The 22,355-nt window shown below is 45.4% G+C and overlaps 1 protein-coding gene across 1 annotated transcript in view; it reads right to left on the bottom strand.

Annotated features, from left to right (window-relative positions):
- The window catches only part of NSD1 (nuclear receptor binding SET domain protein 1), a 147,887-nt gene that overhangs the window by 58,979 nt on the left and 66,553 nt on the right, over window positions 1–22,355 (bottom strand). The window contains exons 6-8 of the mRNA XM_082256085.1: window positions 15,411–15,535; window positions 11,515–11,704; window positions 2,558–2,679 (exon numbers count right to left, since the gene is read on the bottom strand). Of these exons, the coding sequence (XP_082112211.1) occupies window positions 2,558–2,679; window positions 11,515–11,704; window positions 15,411–15,535 (437 nt within the window). The remainder of the gene's footprint in view (window positions 1–2,557; window positions 2,680–11,514; window positions 11,705–15,410; window positions 15,536–22,355) is intronic.

Below are 22,355 nucleotides of genomic sequence, written 5' to 3'. Positions count from 1 at the left end.
AGGGGACCAGCGCCTCCGCTTCAGCTGCATCCTCTATTTTTAAAGTTTCACGTACAGACAGACACTGTGTCCAACAGCACCTTTTCGTGCGCAGCTACAGGAGTGGAGGAAACATCCTCACTATCTAAAAAGTCAGGGCGCGTGGCTGCAGACCCACAGGGTGGGCCACGTCCGCGGCGGCCAAATCAGATTCAGGATCTGAGAAGACAGATGTGGCAGGGGAAGGCGGAGGGGGTTTTTTTCTAGACCGCCACCCAAAAGCCACCTCCACCCGGGACACACAAAAGACTCCAGGACCGCCGTCAGTGCATCAATGGATGGTTGGGACCCGAAGGGCCCGCAGCCTCTGAGAGGGGGTCAGGTGGGCAAACGTGCTCCAAATACTTCATGAGTAAATAAGGGGACCCCCACAAAAAGTGTCAAACACTGCTAAGGGACACCCCCACTGCGCTGGTAACACCACCCGCTGGCGGCCAGCAACAGAAACCTCAAGATCCTGTAGCAGAGAGAGGGAGGACCCCATCAGACTCACTATCCCAGCAGACAGACGCCGCCAGCACCAGGATTAACTGCACTCCACGTGCAGCACACAGGGAAAGAAGAGACACAGGAGTCCGCACCAGAGGGGCTCCCACAGCCGAAATCGCTACACAGAGGCTCCTCTGTAAGGGCCACTGCCGATTCCAATGCCGGACTAATGAAAAATGGCCGCTGACCTGTACACAATATAGGCCACAAGCAAATGGCGGTCCCCCGCAGCTCCATGAGGCTCCCAGGGACCCAGAAGGGATCCCTGGGGCCCAGGAAAGGGCATCAGAAGGAAGGGGGGGCCAGGCAGGAGCCCCCACCAGGTACTGCCCCCCCCCCCATCAACTGATAGCCCAGTCATCAGCAGCGCACCCCCCCCCACCAGTACAGCACCAGCCCCAAAACGCCACACTACGGGGGGGCTAGATGACCCACAGGGACCACCAGAAGACAGGGGGGTCTAACGGGAAGGAGGGGAAGCAGAACCCTCCGGAGGGGGTGAAGCTACGGATCTTACTGGGAACCAGGTGGGCACAGCTCCAGACAGAACCCCTCGCCATCAAAATGGGGGGCTGTCGGCCAGGAGGAACGCTGTGACGCAAGCGGAGGGCTGGTCGTATGTGATCTTGCGAGGCGTTTAACTCGCAGGCCCGCCCCGTGGGGCTATGTTACAGCTGACCTAGCGCGGAGCTGCAGTCTGCATGTGCTCGCTGGCCAGACTGGGGTAACCACTGGATCTAGATTATCCAGACTGTTGACCAGTCTGGCAGTTGATTGTAGATCTCACAGGAAAAATAAGGGGAGAGAAAAAAAGCTACCTTTAAAAAGAAAAAAATAGCCAGGACCAGAGATCCCAGCAAGGAACTAGGTTCTTACTCCTTACATACTAGACTGAAAAAAAACTGAGTACCTATAGCAGGGAGAGAGTATACCTCCTAGGACTGTCCATAGGCATAATCAAGTACTTTTTAGTGTCTTCCTAGTGTCCTAATTCTGTAGGGGGCAGTATAACCCACTGGTCAAGAATCCTAAGGAGCTGTGTCCGTCAACGAATGAAAAAGAAATTCCCCTTTCTTTCTCCTATGGTAGCTACAGTACATAAAAGTTATGTAGGGAAATAAGGAACAGAGTAGCTGGGCCTGCACAGACCGCAATTACACTCCCCAATAGCGGAAAGGGGTATGACGTGCCAAAAGGGAGGGGAGGGAGGGGTTGGGACTGTGGTTGTGCAAGGAAAAAAACTCTTCCTGAATTGGTTGATTTTTCCTAGCAGGTTCAAAATTACATTACACAAACTTATGGAGAGAGAAAACACCCCCAAAAATGAAATCCAAATAGGATTTTTTTTTTTTTTTTTTTTTTTTTTTACTCACTGTAGAGCCCCTCGATAGATAAATAAAAAAATTTGTTGCTTTTAGCTGCAATTTTTTACATTTACTGATAGGGTCTCTATAAACCAAGCACCAGAAGTACCAGAAGTACATTAGCCTTCGCTTTTTATTGGGCATCATGCCTAATAGTTGACAGTTTCCTAAGAAAACCATTTGGTAGCAAGCAAAATCAGAGCAAATTAATTAGAAAAACTATTGAACAAAGAGAAAGATTAAGCAACTGACATAGCAGCCATCACAAAAAGCTTTGTCACAATTCCATTTCTTAAGCTGGCTATAAATGGGTAGAATTTCGGATGAAAAGAACCTTCTAGGAAAGCTTGTTTGCTTTTATAACCATTAGTGGGTCAAATCCACATTCATTTTCGACCGCAGTGACAAGAAAATTTGAAGGACCAGGCTGGACAATTCTTTTAGAACAAACACATTACTAACAGTTTGTGTGGTTTTTGTTCAGCAAATTAGTTCATTCCAAAAACAAATGTTAAAAGCAAATGAAAATCTTTCGAACGAAATTCAAATGTTCCGAGAATTTGCGCCTGAATTTTTCCGAGACTTTCCGAAGAATTTTTGGTTAGAAATTCTATCCATCTATGGCCAGCTTTAGTCTAGGCAGTTAAACAGTTAAAGAAAATCACCTTAGCTTTAGGACAAATAGTCTCTTCCTCCTCTTCCTCTTTAATACCAAATTGTGCATCCAGGTCATCAAAGTCACACATTCTTGGAATAAGTTTACTTTTGCGTCTATTTCCACAGTTTGCTTTCATTTACAAAGAGAAAATAGTTTCATTAATAATGCATGTAGAATAGAAGCAATATCACAATCAGGATTACATTGTTAAATGGTGCAAGCAGATCAGAAGCAATTGTGTAACCTTGTGCTCCATTTTAAAATGTATGAAAATAAACATTTGGCCTCAAAGCACAAACAACTGCCTACTCTGTTTTATTGCCATCTATGTTCCTAAGAGATTGCTTTACTTCATGTCTTAGTGACCACTAACACTGGTACAAGAGAACTAGGGGGAAAAAAAAAAAAGTTTTCCGTACTTCTCTTTTCTGACTGTTTTTCACTAGTTTTGCATTTGTCTAGGGTCAGTGTCACTAACCTGGTAGCATGAGGCGATACCAGGACCCTATAGAGATTGCACAGGCAGTCCAACTCCTGCAGGATGGCACATCAATATGAGCCATTGCCAGGTTTGCTGTGTCTCCCAGCACACTCTCAAGGGAATGGAGGGGATTCCAAAAGACAGGCAGTTATTCTAGGAGAGCTGGACAGGGCCATAGAAGGTCCTTTACCCATCAGTGGAAACGGTATCTGCTCCTTTGTGCGAGGAGGAACAGGATGAGCACTGCCAGAGCACTACAAAATGACCTCCAGCAGGCCACTGGTGTGAATGTCTCTGACCAAACAATCAGAAACAGACTTCATGAGGGTGGCCGGAGGGCCCGACGTCCTCTAGTGGGCCCTGTGCTCACTGCCTGGCTCCGTAGAGCTCAAATGGCATTTGCCATGGAACACTAGAATTGGAAGGTCTGCCACTGGCACCTTGTGCTTTTCACAGATGAGAGCAGGTTCATTCTGAACACATGTGACAGACGTGAAAGGGTCTGGAGAAGCCGTGGAGAATGTTATGCTGCCTGTAACATCATTCAGCATGACTTGTTTGGTAGTGATGGTCTGGGGAGGCATATCCATGGAGGGACGCAAAGACCTCCACATGCTGGACAATGGCACCCTGACTGCCATTAGGTATCAGGATGAAATCCTTGGACCCACTGTCGGACCCTACGCTGGTGCATGACAATGCCTAGCCTCATGTGGCAAGAGTATGCAGTCAGTTCCTGTAGGATGAAGGAATGGATACCATTGAATGACCCCCCCCCCCCCATGCTCATCTGACCTAAATCCAATAGAACACCTCTGGGACAATATGTTTCAGTCCATCTGAGGCCGCCAGGTTGCACCTCAGTCTGTTCAGAAGCTTAGTAATGCCCTGGTCCACATCTGAGAGGAAATACCCAGGTAGATACATATTCGCCAGCACACCATGGATCTTGCAAAAGCAGTCCTAAAGCTTTATTGCAAAAAGGATCACATCACTGTTTTTTTTTTTTTAGGTGATCCTTTTAGCAATAAACACAGAGCCAGTGTCCAGCTGGTGATCGCTTCAGCACCCAATATATATGTACCTATATACCAGGAAGGTGTGCGATAGGAATATGAACTTTAAAAGGAAATACCCAAGGACGCCATCTGCCGTCTCGTTAGGAGCATGCCCAGACGTGGTTAGGCATGCATACAAGCATGTGGGGGCCATACAAATTACTGAGTACCATTTAGAATTGCTGCAATGAAAATTCAGCAAAATGGACCAGCCTTATGCATCATACTTAAGAGGATTGGGTGCTGCGTCTGTCAAACTGCAGAAAAAAGGATTTTACGGTAAGTCAAAAATCCAGTTTTCTCTATCGTTTATTGATAGACACAGCTCCATACCTTCTTGACCCTTGGGATGTCCCAAAGCAGTATTTGCATGAGGGGTGGTAAAAACCAAAACAATGCAAAAAAGAACCTAATTCCCCAAGGCTAAACTTAGTCAACCAGGTAACATGGAGCTAAAATTCTCTTTTAGACAGCAGCCTACAAAACCTTATGTGCAAAAGAGGCATCCGAAGATGCCAACACATCTACTTGTAGAATTTTGTGAATGTGTGCACTGACGACCAAGTTGCCGCATTGCAAACTTGCAGCACTGACACCTGGAGGCGAAAAGCTCAGGAAGCACTCAGCGCTCTAGTAGAACGTGCCTTCATAGGGAAAGGTGGAACCTGACCCTGCAGCGAATAAGCCTGAACTACCGTTTGTCTGATCCATCTGGATATTGTCACAGCCAATCCTTTACGAGATCCTTCGGTAAGGACAAATCGAGCATCTGATTTTCTGAACAACTTCGTAGACGCCAGGTAAACTCTAATTGCCCGCACAACATCCAAAGAATGCAATGCCATTTCCTTGGAATGCTTGGGCTTAGGACAAAGTGTAGGCAGCACAATGTCTTCATTCCACCACATTAGGAAGAAACGGCTGATTAGGTCGGAGTATCACTTTATTTCTGTGGACCACCAGATAAGGTGAGTGGCAGGACAGCGCCGCCAATTCAGATACTCCGCGGGCAGAAGTAATAGCCACCAAAAAGGCAACCTTCTGAGACAAGCCAAGCAGAGAATCTCTCCAATGTTCTCAAAGGGAGGTTTTTGAAGAACAGATAATAGCAAATTTAGATCACACGGAGGTAACGGGGATCGCCTCCGGGGAGCTATATGGCAAACCCCCTGAATAAAAGTGCAAATCAACGCATGCGTAGCTAAAGGGCGTTGGAAAAACACAGCCAGAGCCGACACTTGGCCTTTGATAGTGACCAAAGCCAACAGCTGTTCAACACCTTTTTGAAGAAAAGTCAGAACCCTAGCCACCAAGAACAAGCGAGGATGCACCTTCAATGATTCACACCATGAAATGTACTATATTCATGTACGATGATAGATCTTCCTGGAAGTAGACTTCCTGGCCTTCTGTAATGTAGGAATCACTGAATCAGAAAGACTTCTATCCTTCAATACCTGGCTTTCAACACCCACGCCCTTAAAGCCAGCGACTGTAGCCTGTAAAGCAGGATGGAAGATCGGTCCTTGAGACAGCAGATCTTCCCTGAGAAGAAGTCTTCAGGGAGCATCGGCGACCAACCTTATCCGGTCTGCGTACCAAGACCGGCAAAGCCAGTCTTGAAACACCGGAACCCCTTCCACTTCTATCCTGCAAAGAAGCCTCAGCAGAAGTTTTAGCGGAGGGAATGCATAAATCAGCCGATATTGACTCCAAGGAGCCGCCAGTGCATCTGTGGTGTCGACCAGAGGATCCCAAGACCTGGCTACGAACCTCTGAACCTTCTTGTTTAGTCGAGAAGCAAACCGGTCGACTTTGGGTGTCCAGACACACAGGAGATGAAACACCTCCGGGTGTAGGGACCACTCCCCCTGATCCAACACCTGAAAAGTCAGGTAATCCTCCTGCCAGTTCTCCACACCTGGTAGGTGTACAACAGAGAGGGCTGGGGAAAAAAACATTTCGCCCAATCCAGGATCTCAGCCACCTTCCGGGCCGCCAAGACAATCTTGGTGCCCCCATGATGATTGATGTAAGCCACGGCTGTGGCATTGTCCGATTGAAGACAGACCGGACAATCTTGCAGACGATTTGTTCAGTGGCTCAGGCAAAGCTTTATCGCTCTGAGCTCCAAAATATTTTAAATCAGTAGTATGCACTCTTCGACAGGCTGGTGTCCGTGGGTACCACCGTCCAATACAACAGAAGGAAGGAGTTGCCTTGCGTATTGCTAACGAGTGAAGCCACCATAGTAGAGCAGTTTTTGTGTTGTGACGCAACCGTATCAAAGCACTTTGGATCTGTGTTCCATTTGACAAGAATCTCCCTTTGTAAGGGTCTCATGTGGTACTGAGCAAACAACCGCCTAGAAGGTTGATACCATCAGACCCAAAACCCGCAGAGAGGACAGATTGCTTGCCAACAGCAAACGGATCGCCCCCTGCAACTTGTGAAGCTTGTCTGGAAGAAGAAAGACCCTCGCCAAAGCGGAATCCAGGCCCAGATAATCCAGTCTTAATGAAGGTATCAGGGCAGATTTTTTAAAATTGATGTTCCAACCGAACGCTTAAAGATCCGTACAGTGATCGTCAAGTCGCCCAACAGAGCTGAATGAGAGACCACCTTCAATAGGAGATTGTCCAGGTATCCCAGTAATGAAATCCCCTGTTGCGCAGTAATGCCAACACCGGAGCCAGCACCTTGGGAAAGACCCTAGGGGGCGGAGGCGAGACCAAAGGGTAACGCTACAAATTGATAATGCTCATCTCCTACAGCGAAGCGAAGAAAACGCTGGTGTCCAGCATAGATAGGGACGTGTAGATATGCGTCATTAATATTTAAAGAGGCCAAAAAGTCTCCTTGGTGTGGAGAGGTCACTACCGTTCGAATGGATTGCATTTGAAACTTCTGTACCCGCACAAATCGGTTCAGAGCCTTGAGGTCCAGAATTGGACGTACTTTGCCTTTTCTGGGCACAGTAAACCGGTTTGAAATAGAATCCCTGAAATCGTTCCCGAGAGGGAGGAGAAGGAAAAAAGCTTGGGACTTTACATGAGACATAATAGAGAAGTCTCCATTCCTGGATCAATATGAAAAGTAAGGAGAAGTCCCAAGCTTTTTTCCTTCTCCTCCATGACCATAGGGATGGAGGCATGCATGGTCGTTATATTACATAGGACTCCACACCATTATTCTATATTTTTTTACATGTTAACAGTTAGCTGCACTGCTGGGGCGCCCCTGTCTGGTTCAGGAGCTGCGATGCGCTTAAGTGCATTCCCATTTCCTCCTCGTTGGGCACCCTGTTGGGTGGGGGCGGATCTGCCATGATCACATCGGCGCCACGCCCTACCTCTGACGCCCACGGCATCCTCCTGCCGGTGTTTGTCTCCATCATATAAGCTGACATAGGGGAGGTGCACAACCTCTCCGAGCAGCACGGGCTGCTCATTTGAGGCTGCTCCTGCCCCACTTTGTCATGCCTGCGTGACCCTAGGCGGGACTTTTGGACTGCTCAAAGCTCATTCGGTCTCCATGCTACACCAGCCAGTCCTTCTGGCGTCTTGCACAGTACATATGCTGGGTTATGGTTTCCTGCTGAGGTAATCCACCTTTTTTTCAGCCATTCTTGTTCAGTTTAGCACAGCACATTGGTGTCTACCTTTTATCACCTTTCTTTTTCCACTGGCGGGGAGGAGCCCATTAATGCAGGTTTATACTTATATTGCCTGCTCTTATACTTGCATTCACTTTCACCTATTTTTATTTATCCCTTCACTACTTCCCACTCCATATATATATATATATATATATATATATATATATATATACATACACACACACATATATACACATATATACATACACATACATATATATATATATACATACACTTTCGCCCTTTTATTTTTCTTACCATTTCCTTTTATATATGGGGTCCCTTCAATAACTATTATATGGATTATATGAGCTGTTATAATTCATTGCTACCTCTCTGTTATCTATTTACTATTAGTCCTACTGCTGGGGCCCATCCCTCACTATCGTTATTTACCCATCTCTTCCCCTTTCTTTTTGGATGTGCCTGAATGCGCTCTTGGCTCATATCCTCAGTCCCCACACTACAGCTCCCGTTGCAGACCTTATGGGGGTCCCTGTCTGTGTGACGGGTTACCGTCTCATATACAGTGGCTATGCAAGTACTTTATAGGGGAGGATCACGTGTCCCCTCCCTGGTTATGCCCCCCCCCCAGTGTGTGGACCTATCAGTTACTCTAATATGTTCTTTTGTAGATCTACGATGCATTCTCCCTGAAGAAGTGATGATTATCACGAAACGCATAGGGCTTCACGATGCATCTGAATTTTATTATACTATACCATTTTTACCACGATGGCACACTTTTATGCTTTATGATATGGATGTATAAACAGCATTAGAATTTATCATTGGAATATGTTATGTCTCTGCTATTACTCAATGGGCTCTCACTATGTATCCCAATTTTTATACATTGTACTATTTTGCTTTGATTGTCTACTGTTTTGCTGTGTGTTATGCATGTGTTACTGCATATGGATGTTACCATCGGTATATGTTTTGTACCGGTTACTATTTTAAAAACATATGGTTTTAAACCATGACCAGTTTTTCAGACGCCATCTTGCCTCAATTAAAGTTCCAGAGAGGGAACTGTCACAATCACCCCATGCTCCTGCTTGCCAAAGGCACAAAGGGGCCGCCTGTGTGCTGAAAAATAAGGGCCCCGTCTATTATGCGGTGACTTGCCCTTAGCGGATTCCAAAAAAACCCCCCAAATAAGCGGTCCCCCCATAAAGGGGAGATCTGCAGAGCCTTTTTAGAAGCCTGATCCGCAGACCAGCTTTTTAGCCACACCATGTGTGGTTACCATTATTGCGTTTAAAACAACGCCACTGATGCACAACAAATTTTGTCAAAGTAGGCGGTAAAAGGGAGTACCTTTGCCACCATTAGGGGATCTGCTGGCCCTAAAGGAACCAGGCGACCCCCATTTTAAAATTTTCTGCTTCGATACAATCAGTGCATCCACCAGCGCCCTCGCATGCGTATGTGTAGGAAAAAAGGAATCATCCTCACTGCAAAGCACCCGAAGTGCGTGAACGCAGACCCAATAGAGTAGCTAAATTCTAAGCTCACTCAGAGCATAACAAGCAGGGGAGGTCGCCGACCTTGGTCCCTCAAAGAGACACCGGCTAAAGACCATAAATAACATAAGAGGACATAGCCCCCAGCCGTGACTCAAGACATGCAGGAGTATCCCCCCACAACAATGTTCCCACGGCGCCCACCGGTTCAAGGGGGGTGCCAGGCAGTCCATGCGTCCACCCCCCTGAGGAGGGGGTGGGGGGGGCAAGCCCCTCCCCGGTCAATTTTCGGCCCAATCCGGCCACGTGAGGCGATCCTTCGGCACCTGCCGGTCAGCTCAGTCAGGCATTTCAGACAGCTTGACGTGCTACCCAGACAGCTGCGAGTAGGCTGCAGGCCGCAGCCTCAATTTTCAGCCTGAACCGGCCGTGTGAGGCGATCCGTTGGCATCCCCTGGTCAGCTCGGTCAGGCACTTCAGACAGCTTGACGTGGTACCCAGACAGCTTGATATAATGCCCGGACAGCTTCACATGGTACCCGGACAGCTGTGAGTAGGCCGAAAAGCCACAGCCTCAATTTACGGCCTGATCCAGCCACGTGAGGCACAGACCCGCGGATGAAGAAACATCCGCTCCCCCTCAAGCCTTTAACTGCCGCAGGGAGCCCAAAAGACATCCCTTCGCCAGTTACTAATCCCCAGGGGGCTGGGAACCTGCTCAAAGACCCCCTGTGTGCGATCTGGACAGCCCAGTCAGCAACAACCGCATCCATGCCCCCTTACTGGAGCAAGGGGCGGGCGTGGGGGAAGGTTGGGGCCAAAAGATCACCGTGACTGTTCGAGAGGCTGGGGGAATGGAAGGGAACCCGGGGGTTCGACCATCCCAAGGAGGGGCCCACGTCCATCCCGAGACTGCAAGAACTATGGGGGGGGGCACTACTCACCATACCAACGACATCAGGTGGGCGCTACTCTGGATAGACTACCTCGAGGTGGGGGTGCTGACGGCCAAGGGCTATGCTGCGACTCAGGCCAAACCAGGTCGTTACCATCCCAGCGAGGCATTTCACTCGCGGGCCAGCCCCCGTCCTTTAGGGCTCTGTCGTGGCGAAGATTAGCGCTGGACTATAACCTGCACACACACGCTGGCCCGGCTGGGAGACCTTGAGGATCTAGCATGTCCAGTCCAAAACCCAGTCCGGCTGTTGATTGCAGTTCTCTCAGGAACATAACTAGCTAAAAAATTAAATTTTTAACAAAGGTTCCCTTTAAAATAAAAAAGACAAACTAAGACCGAAGTCGAGTCGGGAACTAGGTCCTACTCCTAAACTAGGCAGAAAAACTGAGGACTATAGCAGAGTGAGTGGGTGTATGCCTGCAGGGACTGCCCCATAGGCGTGGTAAAGCTTTTTCCCTGCCTAGTGTCTTGCTCCTGTAGGGGGCAGAAGACCCAATGGTCAAGAAGATATTGAGCTGCGTCAGTCATCGAATGATAGAAAAACCTATGTTCCTGAGAGGGTTTGGGAACACAAGGACTCTAGGAGCCTATTCACAAGGGCACGGATGCCTGCAGAGCATGCAAGAAGAGCTTATGTATGCGTCTAGAGCTGCCCAGAGCCATGCGCAAGCAGCCTATGTTAAGTCACTGGAGACGCAGTTGATATATGGACTCGTTTGCACATCCAAGTTTGACAAGTACACAGGGACAGGTGCAGAATAGAATGCAGACAGCGTGCATCCCTGTCAAATCTAGATTTGTGGGAGAGTGCATTCAGACAATGATTCTTTAATGACTAATAGTGCCCATACACTAGACGAAAAATCAAATCGAAAATCTGTCATTTGGACAGTTCGCTCGTTTTCGGCCAGTTAATAGGGACAAATCGGTTTTGAACGTTTTTGAGCCAAAAAAAAAAAAAGAAGAGTGGCAAGTTTGGAAAATGTCTGCCTAACAATAAATTGAAAGGTTAATGCGTTTCTCGTCCAAACTGTTTTCACTAGGCATATGTGACAAAAATAAAAAAACTGATTTAAGTCCATTGAAAGATTTAGCGATCAAAATTCAGTCATTAGATTGTGGCAAATTAATTTGCTCTCATGGACGAGATTTTGCTATTTGAAAACAAGTTTGAATGATTTTTCGTATTGTGTATGGCCAGCATATCATAAGCTGACTGTACATCGTCCCCCACTGCTCAAGGTGCATAAATAAACTGCTCATGCATGCTGTAACTGCATTTGCACCTGAATGAGCGTGAGCCCTTAACCATCATCAGAATATTCATGAATAATCTTCACCTGGTTTTGCTGGAGTAGTGCTGCCACTAGATTCTTCAATAGGTTCAGTTTTTATGGTGACCTGGGTAGCCATTCCTGAAAACTTTCCATCTTCTGCAACCTCATTTGAATGTTTAGTGGTATTATCAGCAGGCTCACTCCCGATTTTATTACTGTGACCCAGCTTGGCTTTCTCTTTGGTGGGTGCATGCTGCCATAAAAACACATTTGAAAAACAGAATTAGTAAGCGAATGTGCAACACAAACACTGCCTCAAATACAAGCAGGAAGAAGGGTCTGAATTAAAATAGCTAAAACGGTTTGTTCCTTTAGTGCCAGTTCACATTAGTGCGATCACAGAGATCGCATGTAATTCGGAGTGCACTGCTCCTAAATTACATGCGATCTCTGTGCGGTGCAAATTTCAGCCATACAGTTTGTATGGCTGAATTCGCACCGCAATCGCACTAAACACGCACATGACCCTTTTTTTATCCGCAGTAGAATCTGATCGCATGGTGGTTCGACTAGTGCGATCCGATTCTGTGCGAACTTGCAGATCGCACTGCAATATGCGATCTCAACTAGGGGTGTCGTTAACTTTTAATTGACACCCCCTGCGTATCGCATATGGCAGTGTGAACTGCCAGAGGTGCGGATACGATGCGGGAACATGCTGCATATTCGCAGCGTTCCTGCATCGCAGAAGTGTGAACCGGGACTCATACAAGATTAAAATGCTACGCAAACTAGATATTTTTTAAATACCTGATATATATTTATACCTGAGCCTCTGTCTTACCAACAGCATACGCTAACAGGTACACAAAAAAATAAATAAATAAATAAACCGAACTGGGGACAGTGAAAAAGCACAAACAGCTCAAGGAGGCTCCTGAAGAATATTACACCCAAAGTTGGAATTCGATGAGACCTGAACATCCAGCTAGTAAAACTTAGAGAATGTGTAAAACGGAAGACCAGGTGGAAGCTTTGCAAGTCTAGGAAGCCGTAACCCAATTCTGAAGAGTTAAAAAGGCACCTACAGATCTAGTGGAGAGTGTCTCAACAAGCACCCTATTCTTGAGGCCATAAGCTTAAATAATGGTCTTCCTGAGCCACCAAAATATGGTTGAATGAGAAGTTGGTTCACCCTTATGAGGACCAATGGCAGAGTGTCTATTTTTAAGAAAGCAGTAGTTGCAAGGTAGGCTCACAGCATAAACTACATTCTGGTAAGGAAAGGAAATCTCCCTTAACAGGGGAAGGAAGAACAACCACCTGGCGGCAGGCAAAGACTAGGTTAGGTAGGAAGGAAGTTCTGGGCTGCAACAACACCTTGTGAATGGCCAGAAAAGGATTCTTTAAGTTTACAAGATAAGGCTGTTTAGAGATGCCTGTCCCTCAGGACCTAGGCTTCAACAGCCATGCTGTTAAAGCCAGTGACCGTGACGCAAGATAAAGCAGTCTTTGGGACAAAAGATTCAAGCATTCTGGAAGAGCACGCATAGCGTGCACCAAGAGTCTTATCAGGTTGGAGTAGCACATGTATGTCACGGCCTTCCTGTTTGACTGAATCCAAATCGGATAAGCTTCCAACCAGAGGTCCAGCACTGCATGGACAACCAAACTGCCTGAACACAGAAGGTTGATTCAAACAGGAGATTCCGTCGATATCCAGGACCCCTGCACTGAGGGTCCCCAGGACAACTCAGCTCAAAGAGGCTAGCAACAAAATATATATTTTTCCCCCCTGGAGACTTTTGAAGGCTATTTATAGCATACATTGTGTCAACTCCCAAAGAAATGGTAGAGAGGCCATTTGTATATTATCTTAAAAGTCCCCAAGGGGAAAAATATATGTTGCTAGTATTATATGGGCTGTTGGTAATTAGTGGAGTGCTCTACATTTCTGTTACAGCCTAAGAGGTTAGCATCCTTCCTGTGGATCTTCCAGAAATCAGGAACCAGTTATTTGATGCCAGATAAATCGGTTTGTCCAAGGATAAGATAAGCTTAGACACAGGCTAGTACTGGGGCCAGCACCTTGATAAACAACCGATGTCCAGAAGATAGGTCGAATAGCAGGATCAAACTTGAACGGGAGAGGAAATGCAGCAAAGCACAGGAGTCACTGCTGTTCTGGAAACATAGGACATGCAGGTATAGCCAAAGAGGTCACAACATCTCCCTGATAAGAGGAGGCTATGACAGACTGGTGAATTCAGTTCAGAATATCTAGCCATGTGATGGCGCTGACCAATCAGAGTCCATCTTGTCCGTCCTGGCAGTGCAGGATGGAAGAGAGAGGAAACAGCTGGAACTTCAATTTCCCGAACGATGGGAGCAGCTGCGGGAGCCCTGACAGCTAAGGATTGCCAGTGGTAAGTACAGAGGGGACAGGGGGATGGTGAGTGAGGAGGGTCACGCGTTTGGTTATCTTTAAAGTTTTTCTGTAAAGGTGAACTTACCCTTTAAGCCGGGGAGTAATGGCCCACAACTCCCCAGGGGTAACATCCATTAAGGACCTCTGTGGCAGGAGGATCACAGGCTATGGGCAGATCAGAGATAGATTTTGCAGAGGAAGCAGTGAAGTGCTCTTTTGGCTTTCACAGTCAAGAGTCTACAATCAAAGCAATAATTTTGCCAATAAAATCATGCATTAGAGTCCTTTCACACCGAGGAGTTTTTCAAGCACTTTGGCGTTCAACAAAGCGCCTGTAAAGCTCACAAAAATTGCTTCCCATTAAAATCAATGAATGCTTTCACTGGGGCGGTGCACTAGCAGTGTGGTGAAATAAATGCAGCATCTTTGGAGAGCTAAAAAAAAGTTCCTCAAAAGTGCATCTATATTAAAAATGAATGGGAAGCACCTGAAAAGCGCCTCAAAATGTTTTTTGGAGAAGTTTTTGAGTCACGTCCATTAAAAAGCATACCGTAAATGCCTGAAAAGTGCCGCAAAAGCGATCAGAGTTTTATGAGCAGTTTAGAAGCGCCTCAGTGTGAAAGTGCTATTACTGTAGCGAAATTGTCCTGGGATATGACCAAGAAGGGGGCAATGCCTGACTGAACTAAAGACTCAGCGGACAGCAGGGACTCAAATAGAGGACAACATTCCAGACTGTCAGGCTGTTCAGTGGATGCACTGCAGGCAATACTGTGCATCCACTGGAGTTAGTGGACTGTGAGCTGGAGGGACTGCTCCCCATGCGCCCGGGTTCTGATAGGTCCTGCAAAGTAAACACTAACAGTCATTTGCGATCTGGAGCATTCCTCAATGCTGACTGGTAGAAAAAAAAAGTGGACACTTCACCCATCAAAAAGGCATTTTATTGATGCCCACTGGTTTTCTTACCTGGTGCTTAAATGACAATTACTGGAAAAACAACCAAGAGACTACATCTGTAACTAGGAGTCTGAATGCCCACCATGCATGCTTGCTTTGGGTCATTAACTAGGTTGAAAAATCAGGATGGCAATCCTGATACCTGCATAAAGGAAATGATAGAGAATCATGAATGTCATTATGGCTAGCCTCTCCTGAAAATTGTTAACTGCCTGGCTCCCATGTTGAGCCTTAGGCCTTCATACTAGTTTGACCTGGAAGAAGTCTAGATTGTGATTGATTCTCTTTTTCATGCCTGATTTTCATACTTGTTGTGGATCATGGACTTGATTGAAGCCAGCAGGTAAGTTCCATCAGCCAGCCAACTAGCATTTTCAGAAGTAGGGTAGGACAAGCAATGACAGCTCCTTTATTTTATCATCAGTTCCTGGCTTGGCTATTGGCACCATGGCAAGATAAAATGTAAACGTACATTTAGCAAAAGAACAGTTTCAAAAGCGTTTTAAAATCAAACCAGCTGTTTTTCTTCTCTGTACAATTACACTACCAAGGAAAAAAGTTAATTGCTTACCTGTGAAGAAGCTAAAGGCTGTCTGCAGTTCCTTTTCTTTGGGGCACCAGATGTTCCGTGCTCATCTGCAACATTTCTGACTCTCTTTCTGGATCTCTTACGATATTTCTTACCCCAGTTATTTCCTATCGATGAAAGCAACATGATCACATGTATGTAACTAATGTGGGTGATAAAACTGCACAACACAAGCAAACAAATTTTGTGGACTAAAGATGACAAGGCAAACAAGGATGCTATTAAAATAATTTTTTTTTTTTTAGTTAAGTGGTGCTTTTGGTGGAATGTTTTGTCCCTTTACATAGTAGTTGAGGTTGAATAAAGACATCAGTCAATCCAGTTCAACCTGTACGTGTGTGTGTGTGTGGCCTGATCATTTCCCATAACCATGAATGTTGTGATCTGTGAGATGCACGTCCAAGAGTCTTTTAAATGTAGCCATACTCCCGCAGCTACCACCAATTGTGGAAGAGTTCCACATTCTCACCGCCCTTACCGTGAAGAACCCCTTACGCAGCTTAAGGTTAAACCGCCTTTCCTCTAATCTCATTGTGTGGCCACGTATCCTCTTGCACTCCTTGAGACTAAATCGTTTTTTTTACCTATGCTGGGATCGCCATTGAGGCATTTGTAAATCGCTATCATGTCCCCTCTCAGGTGTCTCCTCTCCAAGGAGAACTAAGTGCTTGTAATCGCTCCTCATAATTAAGGTCTTCCAAACCCCTTATTAGTTTAGTTGCCCTTCTTTGTACTCTATTTAGTTCCAGCACATCCTTTCTGAGGATTGGCGACCAGAACTGGACAGAATACTCCCGGTGTGGCCGGACCAGAGAGTTTTATAAAGCGGTAGAATTATAGCTTTGTCTCTGGAATATATCCCCTTCCTTATGCATGCTAATATTCTGCTGGCTTTGACAGCTGCAGCTTGACATTGCATGCTATTACTTAGTCCATCTTCCACTGGAACCCCCAAATCCTTCTCCATTCTCGATTCCCCTAGAGGTTCCCCCCCTAGAGCATAATTTGCATTTGTTATTTTCACCCTCAAGTGCAATATCTTACACTTCTCTACATTAAATCTAATTTGCCATGTAGTTGCCCACTCTGTTATTTTGTTCAGGTTATTCTGTAAAATTTCTATCTCTTGATGAGAAGTATTGCCCTGCATATCTTTGTGTCATCCGCAAAAACGGAGATTGAGCTACTGATTCCATCCTCTATGTTATTGATGAATAAATTGAACAAAATTGGTCCTAGAACTGAGCCCTGGGGGACCTCACTTACCACTGCAGACCAGTCTGAGTACGCGTTATTTATCACCACCCCCTTTGGACACGCCCATGTAACCAGTTTTCTATCAAAGAAAAAACCTTGGGAGGTTGATGCCTGCAGACCTTAGGTTTGTAGATTAAGCGTTTGTGGGGAAACAGTGTCAAATGCCTTAGCAAAATCCAGATACACCACATCCACAGGTCTCCCCCTATCTAGCTCACAGCTCACCTCCTCGTAAAATGTTAACAGATTGGTTTGGCAAGAACGTCCTTTTGCGAACCCATGCCGATTACTGCTGATGATACTGTTGTTCTTAGCAAATTCTTCGATATAGTTCCTTATCAACCCTTCCAATAATTTACATACAACTGATGTCAGGCTGACTGGTCTATAGTTTCCCAGAATATCCCCCCTCCCTTTTTTAAAATATTGGTATCACATTAGCTTTTCTCCAGTCACCTGGTACAATTCCTGTCAATACACTGTCTGTGAAGATTACTACCGAGTTCCTTGAGTACCCTCGGGTGCAAGCCAACCGGTCCGGGCAATTAGTATTAATGATATCAAGTCTTTCCTTGATTTAGCCCTCTAATAGCCACTGCGGCAAGTCTTGCAATGTTGTGCTAACCAGACAGTCCTGGTCTGTATACCCCCCTCCTTTTCGTGTGTAAAAACCGAGGAGAATAAAGTATTTAGCACAGTTGCCTTCTCTGTGTCCTTTGTAACCATCCTCCCATCATTGTTAATTATGTGTGAAACATGTTCTGACCTCGCTTTTTTGCTATTAATGTATTTAAAGAATTTCGTTTTTTTTTTTTTTTTTAAACTCCTCTCTCTGCTATAGGTCTCTCAAAGTAATTTTAGCCGTCCTGATTCCGTTTTTACATTTCTTGTTAGATTCCTTGTATTGGTGAAAAGCAGATAATATCCCCTTTGATTTGTATTTCTTGAAGGCCACTTTTTTTGCTCTAATAAGCATTTTTACATTATGGTTTAGCCATCCTGATTTGACCTTGGCTCTTCTAAATGTATTCCCCATTGTAATGAACTGTGCGATACTTTTGTTTAATATGTTCCTAAAGCATTCCCATTTTTCCTCGGTGTTCAATGTTCCTAGGGTTAGGTCCCAGTCTATGTTCTCTATTATGGAGCACATTTTAGGAAAGTTTGCCTTTCTGAAGTTGAGTCCTTATATTCCCCTCTTGTATTATTGTTCTATGATTTATAAATGTAATCATCCTGTGATCACTAGAGCCCAAGTAATCATGTACTTCGACATCTGAGATTAGGCCTGAATTGTTCGTAATTAATAGATCTAGCAATGCATTCTTTCTAGTAGGAGAATCTACCACCATCTGTGACATGTAGTTGTCCGGTAAGACATTCATGAAATGACGGGCCTTTATTGAGTGAGCTGTCCCCTCTTCCCAGCCAATGTCGGGATAATTGAAGTCCTCCATTACGATGACTTGTCCCTGCTTAGCCGCTATTCCCAACTTTGAAAGAAATTCCAGCTCTACCTCCTCGCTTTGGTTGGGCAGCCTATAACATACCCTCACTATTACTTTCCCCCTTCCTTCTGGAGTTCTACCCACACGGATTCCACCCCCGCCCTCATCCCTTCCATAATGTCACTCCTCTCTACCAACCTTACGTTATTTTTGATATAGAGACATACCCCTCCCCCTCTTTTGCCTTCCCTGTCCTTCCTATACTACACAGAATACCCTTCAATATTTGCCAGCCAGTCGTGCGACAGGTCAAACCAAGTTTCTGTTATTCCTACCAGGTTTAGGTCCTCCTCAAATAATAACAGTTCCAATTCCTCCATTTTATTTGCTAGGCTCCTGGCATTTATGTATACCCCCCTTAGTGATGTTGGGAGTTTATACTGATTTATTATTACGTTTATTCCTACCAAGTTTAATTATGAAAAGAACAGATTTTCTGTTCCTTAGGGGCTATGCTTTTTCCACCATTGGATCTACCAAAAGTAGCCACCCATCCTGGATAGGATTAGTAGTTTACATCTATAAGATAACATTGTTTTATGCTTCCAGGCCATCTCACAGAAGTGACAAGAACACTCCATTTCTGGCAAGATCAGCAGGTACTTTCTATACCTGCTGAAAATGCATTATCCTGAAAAAGGAAAACTAGTGCAGCCACCACATATAAGCACTGATAAGCTTTAAATGCTTATTTTTGTTCTTGGGTTTAGTTATGGTTAAAGTGTAACTAAACCAAAATCATAAAAAACTATAAATAAATGCTGTATTACATGCTGTTCAAACTCAGTCACTATGAAATCTGTTTTCTGTATTCAGCCGAAGAAAACCTGGTTGCTTCGGCTGTTCTCCATCTCCACCTTCTGTTCGTGTCCCCAATTCAGCTAGGGATTTTGCAGAGCAGTATTGGAAGCTCTGCACATGCTGTTTTCAGTGTGTTTCTATGCTGAGCATTTCCGCCCTATCACATCCGAGCAGCCCACGTAACTATAGAGTCATACACGTGGGCATATACACAGTGGTAAATGATAGCCCACTAACCAGATAAACACAAAGGTGGTGGGATATGACATCTTGATTGGTGGAGGCTTCATCTCCCTCTTAGAATAAGACACAGGGGAGGCTGGTGACACAGCCTGTTACTGGCATATATCCACCCACACTATGTTATTGCCAAAAAATAATAAAGATATGATTTCAAATATATATTTGCATGACAATTTAAAACAGTTTCACATTTTTACTCTGTATTACAAAGGATGTTTTATTTTTATTTTTTTTTAAACATGTGACCAGCAGCAGAGGACTAGAATCTCCTCTTCCTCATGTTTCCCTGCTGACAGGCTGGGAAAGAGCTGGGTTATGCGACAGCTGTATATCGATTAAGAAAAAGATACTTTGATTTTATTTTTTTTAATTCAAATAATTACAGCGCTATCATCCATATACAGAAATAGAAGGCACAATATAAAATTAAAAAGTGTGTGTTCAGTATTATTTTAACACAGTGTAACCTGATGCAATCAGTAATACAGGTTTAAAAAAAAAAAAAAGGGAGCTGCCCATGGATTGCATATATTCATCCAACATGAAGACTTGAACTGCTGCAGCTATGGAGTTTCGGGGAAAACAAATTCATAAAAAAAAAAAAAAAATGCTGGCCAGGAACTCATTTGTGCAGACATACGCTAGCCACAGTCATGCCAGCCACCATCAGGCAAAGTTTATGGCAAGCACCCCTTGAATCTACATTTTTAAAAATAGGTATAAAAGGTTTTTTTTTTTCCTCTAAAAAGCTTCAGCCATTAGCATATGTACTTAAGCTCATATTAGCTTGAAGATTGTCCACTTATGTCCGTGGGCACAACTATTTAAATCACAGGAGCTTCATCAGATAAGAATGTAGCATGTGTTAGGCTACAAGCAACTTGTACAAGGATTCAGTATTGTAATGTAGCACCAATAGGAGACATCAAGGTATGGGGCCACATATACAGGTGCATCTCAAACTTAGAATATCATCAAAAAGTTAATTTATTTCAGACTGCAGACGATCCGTCCAGTGATTACAGTTCGTAATGGAGCCATGTCATCTGCTGTGTTGGTCCACTGGGTTTTATCAAGTCCAAAGTCAGCGCAGCCCTCTACCTCATTCCAGAGTACTTCATGCTTCCCTCTGCTGACCAGCTTTATGGAGATTCAGATTTCGTTTTCCAGCAGGACTTGGCACCTACCCACACTGCCAAAAGTACCAATAGCTGGTTTAATGATCATGCTATCACAGTGCTTGATTAGCCAGCAAACTCCCCTGACCTAAATCCCATAGAGAAATTTGTGGGGTATTGTCAAAAGGAAGATGAGAGACACCAGACCCAACAATGCAGACATGCTAAAAGCTGCTATCAAAGCAACCATAACACCTCAGCAGTTCCACAGGCTGATGCCGTAATTCATGCAAAAGGAGCTCCGACCAAGCATTGAGTGCATACTATACTAGACTACAAATGTTGCCCACTTTTCAGTAAGCCAACATTTCTGCATTAAAAATGTTATTTCATTTTTATTGGTCTTTGGTAATAATGGGATTTTTGACTTACAGTAAAATCCATTTCTCTGATGTTGACATTGACAGACACAGCTCAAATGGAGCCCACCTGAACATTACTCCCCCCAAAGAGGGAATGAACCCTCTAAAACAGCAGGAAGCATCCGCAGATGCCAACACATCCACTTTTTAGAATTTTGTGAAAGTGTGCACCGATGACCAAGTGGCTGCCTTGCAAACCTGCGTCACCGACGCCGAAAAACCCAGGAAGCACTAAGCACCCTAGTAAAGTGCGTCGTTTCAGAGAACGACCCTTGATCAAATAGGCCTGAGTCACTGTGTCTGATCCATCTTGAAATGGTCGTGGAAGAAGCAGACCGTCCTGTTCTTGGCCCATCCGTGAACACAAATAGTGAGTCTGACTTCCAAAAAGACTCCCTAGCTGCCAGGTACACCCGAATCGCCCGAACTTCATCCAGGACATGCAACGCAATTTCCTTCGGATGTTTAGGCCTGGGACACAGGGAATGCAACATAATGTCTTCAGTCAAATGGAAATCAGAGATTACTTTAGGAAAGAATGAAGGCAAGGGGCAAGAACAGCCTTATCTTTGTGGGCCACCAAGTAAGGGATGCGACAAAATTCTGCCGCTAAATGAGACCCCCTGTGAGCAGAGTTGATAGCCACCAAAAAAGGCCAACTTCTGGGACAGCGTAAACCGGGGAACTCTCCCGAATATTTGCAAAGGGAGGCTTCTGGAGGACTGAAAGCACCAAGTTCAGATCCCAAGGCGGTAGAGGAGACCGCACTGATGGGAGTCATGTCGAACCCCTTGAAGAAAGGTATACACCAGGCAGTGCCTGGCCAGGGGCCGTAGAAAGAATATCGCCAAGGTCAACACCTGGCCCTTGACAGTACTCTAGGCCAATTTCTACTCAAACTTTAGTTGGAAGGAAGGTCAAGAGCCAAGCCACTGAGGAAAAAATGGAGGATGAACACCAAGTGACTCACACCAAAAAATGTATGTTTCCCATGCACGATGGTAGATCTTCCTAGAGGTAGCCTACATAGCGTCTATCCCTCAGCACTTGGCTTTCAACAGGCAGGCCATCAAAATCAGCGACTGCAAAGCAGGATGAGAGATAGGCCTTTGGGACAGCAGATCCTCTCCAAAAGGCAGTGTCCAAAGGACATTGGCGACCTATCACACCAGGTCGGTGGACCAAGACCAGCAAGGCAAGTCTGGGGCCACTAGAATGACCTGAATCCCTTCAGCCTTGATCCTGCGTAAAAGCCATGGTGAGAGGAGGAAGAGTGTAGATCAGACGATACTCTCCCCACGGGGCCACCAGAGCCTCTGTGGCATCCGCCAGATGATCCTGTGACCTTGCCACAAACCTCAGTACCTTTCTGTTGAGCCAGGACACCAATAGATCCACCGAACACAAATCTGATGAAACACGTCCAGGTAAAAAAGGGACCACTCCCTTTGGTCCAACGCCTGCCGACTAAGATAGTCCGCCTGCCAGCTTTTTCACCCTGGCATATATACGGTGGAGAGGGCCAGAACGAAGTGTTCTGCCCACCAAAAGGATGTCGGCTACTGCCAGTGCTGCCAA

This window comes from Pelophylax lessonae (genome assembly GCF_965119305.1).
Source record: "Pelophylax lessonae genome assembly, chromosome: 4".
NCBI classification, from domain to species: domain Eukaryota; kingdom Metazoa; phylum Chordata; class Amphibia; order Anura; family Ranidae; genus Pelophylax; species Pelophylax lessonae.
The sequence above is the reverse complement of the archived record's forward strand: the minus strand, read 5'-3'. Positions and strand labels throughout refer to the sequence as shown.